Genomic DNA, 6,399 nt, shown 5'->3' on the forward strand with positions numbered 1-6,399 from the left:
CCACCTTAGGTGTATGTGGCTGGCGCCTTAGCCGCTTGAGCCACAGGCGCCGAGTCTCAAATGATTCTCTTGCCTCAGCCTCCCAAGTAGCTGGGACATCAGGCGCCCACCACAAAGCCTAGCTATTTTTAGAAATGGGGGTCTCACTCCTGCTCAGGCTGGTCTTGAACCTGTGAGCTCAGGCAGTCCACCTGACTTGGCCTCCCAGGGTGCTAGGATTACAGGTATGAGCCACCGCGCCCAGCTCCTGTCTATTATTTTCTTTAGAGACAGGGTCTTGCTCTGTTGCCAGGCTGGTCTCAAACTCCTGAGCTCAGAGAGTTCACCTGCCTCAGTCTCTTAGAGTACTAGGATTATAGGCATGAGCCACCACACCCAGGCCCTTTATTTTTCTGAATGTAGGCTAGTGCTCAGCAAGCTGGTTTGCTTTGAGCTGAGAACCCTCCATTGCATAAGCCCACAGAAAATGAGCTTTCTTTGAGATACCTTGCAAGCTATTGCCTTTGAACAGCATAGAAGCAGCTGAGGCCTGTGGGAAGGGAGCCATCCCTTTATTTTAACTACCTCTTTTCCCCTTCTAGATTGATTGGGGCGACTTCGGGCTGGAGGCAGTTTCTGACGGTACTGACTCTGGCATCTCTGCCACAGCTGCTGGAATTGACTGGGGCATATCCCTGGAATCAGACTCAAAGGTTAGATGGCCTTCTCAGTCTATCTCTCTGATCCTACTTTAACCATAACAAAAGGGTCATTTGAGTCTTTAAAGGTATCACTTAAAGTTCATAACTCTAAGACCAGGTATAGTCCAAGGAAGACAGAATTGCAAAAGTGACAAATCATAGTTTTAACCTGGTGTTTGGGCCAAGGTGTGAGATTATAGGCAGGTGGTAACTCTCCAAAGTAGGGGTGATTGTAGCAACATAAATTGGTCTACACTGCCATCTTTGCCACCAACATCAGGGCTGTAAGACCTTAATGCAATTGGATTGTGCATTGAAGTCATCAATGGTTCCTTGGCTCAGGAAAATTCTCCCAACATTGCTGGGTTCTTTGCTCTCCTTTCAGGACCCTGGGGCTGATGGGATAGACTGGGGAGACGATGCAGCTGCTCTGCAGATCACAGTGTTGGAAGCAGGGACCCAGGGTAAGTGCAGCCCTGGTGAAAGTGCGATGCTCCAGGGTCTCCATGTCTCTAGAAACAAAAATTGCACTGCTGTGATGGGGCTTCTCATACATACTCTTGGGCTCAGAGATCCTCTTGCTTCACCCTCCCAAGTACAGGTGCCTGCCACAACACATGGCTAGCCTTTCTATTTTTAGTAGAGATGGGGTCTCACCCTTGCTCAGACTGGTCTCTAACTCCTAAGCTCAGGCGGTCCTCCTGCCTTGGCCTCCCAGAGTGATAAGATTATAGAAGATTACAGGCCCATGTGAACCACCGGGCCTGCCTGTTTCTAGGAATCTTGATGAGGACGTGAGGGGAGGCGGACTAAGAGAGGTTCTTAAAATTAATTCTAGAAACTCAACTTTTTAGAGACCCCACTTTTTTAGAGAGCTATTCTAGGGGTGAGGTTCCAGGGGACTGGGTGGACCCTGGAGTCTGATCTGGCCCCCTTCCCACCTGTGTAGACGATATAGCCACGTCTGAGCCACTAGAGGGCAGTGCAGGATGAAACTTCATCCGCTGCTGCCCACCAGAGCTGAGAGCAGCCTTTCTGCTGCCCTGAACCCAGCTCTGTGCCCTTCCTCTCAGGTGGGGGGTTGGAAGTTAGAGCCTGATTAGAGCAGAGTCACCTTGGAAAGGGTAACCTTCCACCTTGGTTGGGACAGGAGGAAGGTTGGCTTTAGGGCAGCAAGTCTGTGTCCATTTTAATCCACTAGGGCTTCTGAAACTTGAGGATCTTTTTCTTCTCTGGTTCTCAGATCCACTATCACTTCTCTGTCTCTCTTCCTGGCAGCTCCAGAAGGTGTAGCAAGGGGTCCAGATGCTCTGACACTTCTTGAATACCCTGAGACCCGGAATCAGTTCATTGATGAGCTCATGGAGGTACTGTCATCTCAGAGATGTAGGGGGAGGCGTGGCACCAATATAGGCAGCCTTACTCCAGACACCTGACCTGACTCTGTTTGTGTGAAGGGTGCTGAGTGCTTTCCAAGGCCTGGAGCAGGAGCCTCACCTATTAGGACAACCCTCATTCATTCAGCTAATATTTACCAAGCACCCCTATGGGCCTGGTACTGTCTTAGCCACTAGGAATTGAGCAGTGAATAAGACAGTCAAAGTCCTTGACCTTGTGGAGCTTATGTTCTAGTGAGGAAGGCAGATGAAAACGGAGATAAATAAGTAAAATATGCAGTACATTAGATGGTACTAAATGCCATGGAGAAAAAGAAAGGGGGAGGGAGACAGGGGTTGTTGGAAAGGGCTGTGGTTTTGTATCTGGTGTTCAGGGAAGGCCTCACTGAGAAGGGGACCTATAATCAAGATGATGTGTGGTGCAGAGAGAGCCATACATATGTCTGCCAGGAGGGCTTCCCAGGCAGAGACAGCAACTGCAGAGGCTATGGGATGGGAGCGAGCCTCATGTGTCTGCCTAACAAGAAGGCTGGTGTGACTGAGGAGAGGAAGCTGGCAGGGAGTAGAAGAGGAGCTCAGAGGCAGAGTATGAAGTTTGATTTGACTGTGAACAGACTGAGAAACTGATGGAGATTTAAACAGGTTAGGAGCCACATTGATCTTATTTGTATTTAAGTACGATCCCTGGGTTAAGGCGTTGAGCAGCTTAGTGGAAGGAGCCAGTGTTTTCAGACCTTCATTGTGGGATTGGGAAGATGAAGGCCTATCCGTTAATCTATAGGTCTCTTGCCTTCCCAGTAGCCTGCTGGTGTGCTGGTTGGGGAAGAGTTTCTTTTTTTTTTGAGACAGAGCTCACTATCACCCTGGGTAGAGTGCTGTGGCGTCATTGCTCACAGCAACCTCAAACTCTTGGGCTTAAGCGATTCTCTTGCCTCAGCCTCCCAAGTAGCTGGGACTACAGGTGCCCACCACAACGCCTGGCAATTTTTTGGTTGTAGTTGTCATCGTTGTTTGGCAGGCCCAGGCTAGATTCGAACCCACCAGCTTCAGTGTATGTGGCTAGTGCCCTAGCTGCTGAGCTACAGGTGCCAAGCCTGGGGAAGAGTTTTTTGAAAGTTCTCAGTTCTCACCTAGTTCTCTCTTCTGTCTGCCCAGAGAGGATCCTCTCAGCCTTAAGGAGAGAGGAGGACAAAAGGTATCAAATTTTGATGGCAGAATAAGATTGATGCAAGATGTATGGCTGGTTCTCATATTCTTTTCAGCCTTTTCTTAATTCAGGGCTTCTCGAACATGGGCTCCTAGTTGCTGAATCTCATTCCTTCTAAAGAGAGAAAATAAATGCTTTTACTGAACAGATAGAATCCTTTGAGTCTTCATCTTCGCAGTTATCTGACCCACAACCTGGGGAGGAAGGTTGGACATGCAGAACTAGGCAGGCCTCATACACGAATAGGGGACAAAGAGCCATGGCAGAGGTATCCCCAAAAACTCATGTTGAGTTGTTGAGTTGCTGGCAATAAAAGGGGAAATAACCAACCCCTTTTCACTCAGAGTTTGGCCCTCACATCTCACTCTTGCCTAGCATTTTGAGCAGTCTGAAGGCTTAGCTTCTGAGTTCTTATCTCAGTTTGAAACAATTCCTCTTCTGTCCTCAGCTCGAGATCTTCTTGTCTCAGAGAGCAGTAGAGATGAGTGAGGAGGCAGATATCCTATCCGTGAGCCAGTTCCAGCTGGCTCCAGCCATTCTGCAGGGCCAGACCAAAGAGAAGATGGTTACTATGGTGTCAGTGCTGCAGGATCTGATTGGCCAGCTCACCAATCTTCGAATGCAACACCTGTTTATGATCCTGGCCTCACCAAGGTCTGGGTTGCCCCCTGATGCGAGACTTTGCCATATTGAGCTCCTCTGTCTTCTTGTATCCTTCCTTTTCTTCCTTGACCCCTCGGGCCTCATCCCTACCTCCTGGTTATTGCCTTCTGCTGGGGATAGGGATTCTTGTGGGGCAAGATGAGGTGGTTCAACGTATGCAGGCAGAATCTGCTTCCCAAGTAGGACAAGGGAACTGGGAGTGGGTATTTCTTGAAAGAAAAGGATTTAAGAATGGGAGGTGAGGGGTCAATTAGGGGTTTGGTTTCCCAAGCCTTACCTTTCCCAGCTGTTGAATGGTACTGCTCAGGGTGCACAGCTACCCCACACACTCACCTGAGTGCCCTGCACAGGTATGTGGACCGAGTCACTGAATTCCTTCAGCAAAAGCTGAAGCAGTCCCAGCTGCTGGCTCTGAAGAAAGTACTGATGGTGCAGAAACAGCAGGAAGCGCTTCAGGAGCAGGCGGCTCTGGAGCCCAAGCTGGACCTGCTCCTGGAGAAAACCAAGGAGCTGCAGAAGTTGGTGAGACAGCAAAGGGAAACTGCCCAGGGGGAGGACCCAGTTTCTATAGAACAAGGCCTTGTGCTTCTCAGTTTCTGCCCACTTGGTATTGCTGTCTTTCAGATTGAAGCTGACATCTCTAAGAGGTATAGCGGGCGCCCCGTAAACCTGATGGGAACCGCCCTGTGACATCCTCCATGTTCCTACCTGCCTTTCTCAGCCTTCAGGATGAGGTGGGATGGTCAGGGCCAACGTACTGGGGGCTTTCCTGGCAAGAAACCAAGCAGACTAGAGGACAGAAAACCACAGGAAGGAATCATCACTTGAATGATGCTCTATGTTCTCTACAAGAGGCTGTCTTGATTGGCCCTGTGGCCTATCTGCCTGAAACTATAGCTTGTCTTTCTAGTTAGTTTAATCTAATGGACTTAATAAAAAAGAAAGACTCTACTTTCATTACCGAGTAACTTGTAATGTTCCTCTGTGCCTAGAGTTGAAAACAGGCTGCGCACCTGTTTTCATGGGGTTCTGATCCAGGTGGGCTTCCCAGGCCTTCAGCCTCTTGCTTCTGGTAATAAGGAGTACCCATATTCACAAACTATTTAGCAAGGGGCTCTGGGATAGTTGATCAGCTAGGCCCTTTCTCTCTTAGCCGGGCCTAGATTGCCCCACTCAGGCCAGAAGCCCAAGGCAAGCAGTTAGGCAGCAGCCTTGTTGGAACCCGCAAAGCTGTATTTTCCTTTTAATCACAGCTTACCTCTAGGCAGAGGGAAAAAGTGGTTTGGGGAGGAAGGGTCTGATAAACAAGGTGGAGACAAGAGCTGTCACCTTCACTGGTTGCCTGTCCACTTCCTGCCCATAACTGCCTGCTTTGTGATCGGATGGAGACTACCCCAGGATAGCAGTCTTCTCCCAAGCCACCTACCCATCCCCATTTCCCAGGAAGGGTAGGGGTTGAGGGTGGCCGGCAATTCGATTTTAATTTCATAGCAGAGCAGTTGATTCATGGCTCTTTGTCGCTGGCGTTGACTCCCGTAATGACTTTCCATCAAAATGAAAAGTGGAGTGACACCACTCATTATTCCTGCTGCTTGTTATCTCAGTTCTGGGGAGGGCCGCCCCCTCCCTGCTGCCTTTCAGCCGACCTGGACAGTGAGTGATGGCCCCTATTAATCACCGACCCCGCGGACTCCGGTGGACACACGCTATCCAAAGGAGAGAGAGATAAGGCAGCATGAACTGCTCAGAGCCGCTCCTATCAATTAATGTCAACCTGCCGCTTCCCCCCAATCTTTGCCTGGCCACCACCTTTTCGGGGATAGGGGGTTGAAATAACAAGTCCAGGAATTGAAAAAGGAAAAATACTGATATTGAAATTGGATATGGAGGTAAAACTGTCCTTAGACTAGAAGGGCATATAGGAGCCTGAGTGGACTGTGTTCTCTCCCTAGCTCTGTGGAGGCTTTTGGCCTAAGGAGCTGTCTGCTGTCTTCGGTCCCTTCCCTCTGGGAGAAGCTTGCTACCTCCTGCCCCACCTGTTCAGCTGCTGGATCCATCAGCCGTCTGGCCAGCCTCTTACTGTAGCCATCAGCTCACTGAGCCATGCTACCCGTGCCCACTCTAATGTCCCTTGCCCAGTCGCCAGCTGTTCCACGGACTCTGTTGCTTACAGGAATGGAGCTTTAAGGAGAAGTTGTGTGGATCAGATGACCATGGCAGGCTGGGTTCAGCCCTCTGAGCTCTTATTCCTGCTCTTGCAGACAAGAGCCTGCCCTGCCTGCCCTGCCCCACCTGGGGTCAGTGCAGGGAAGTCGTATTCACTGAGGTTTGGCCATTTTCACAGGAAGGGGTGTGGGTTTATTTATTTATTTTTTTGAGACAGAGCCTCAAGCTATCCCCCTGGGTAGAGTGCTGTGGCATCACAGCTCACAGCAACCTCCAACTCCTGGCC

General features: G+C 49.9%; 1 protein-coding gene across 1 annotated transcript in view; it reads left to right on the top strand.

Annotated features, from left to right (window-relative positions):
- Window positions 1-4,911, top strand: part of CDK5RAP3 (CDK5 regulatory subunit associated protein 3) — an 11,820-nt gene extending 6,909 nt beyond the window's left edge. The window contains exons 9-14 of the mRNA XM_003786455.3: window positions 582-692; window positions 1,066-1,144; window positions 1,959-2,047; window positions 3,733-3,938; window positions 4,298-4,469; window positions 4,572-4,911. Coding sequence (XP_003786503.2) covers window positions 582-692; window positions 1,066-1,144; window positions 1,959-2,047; window positions 3,733-3,938; window positions 4,298-4,469; window positions 4,572-4,637 — 723 coding nt within the window. The 3' untranslated portion in view covers window positions 4,638-4,911. The remainder of the gene's footprint in view (window positions 1-581; window positions 693-1,065; window positions 1,145-1,958; window positions 2,048-3,732; window positions 3,939-4,297; window positions 4,470-4,571) is intronic.
- The last annotated feature ends 1,488 nt before the right edge of the window (window positions 4,912-6,399 follow it).

The sequence above is a fragment of the Otolemur garnettii genome, unplaced genomic scaffold (assembly GCF_000181295.1).
Source record: "Otolemur garnettii isolate 467f Iridium unplaced genomic scaffold, OtoGar3 scaffold00018, whole genome shotgun sequence".
Lineage (NCBI taxonomy): Eukaryota > Metazoa > Chordata > Mammalia > Primates > Galagidae > Otolemur > Otolemur garnettii.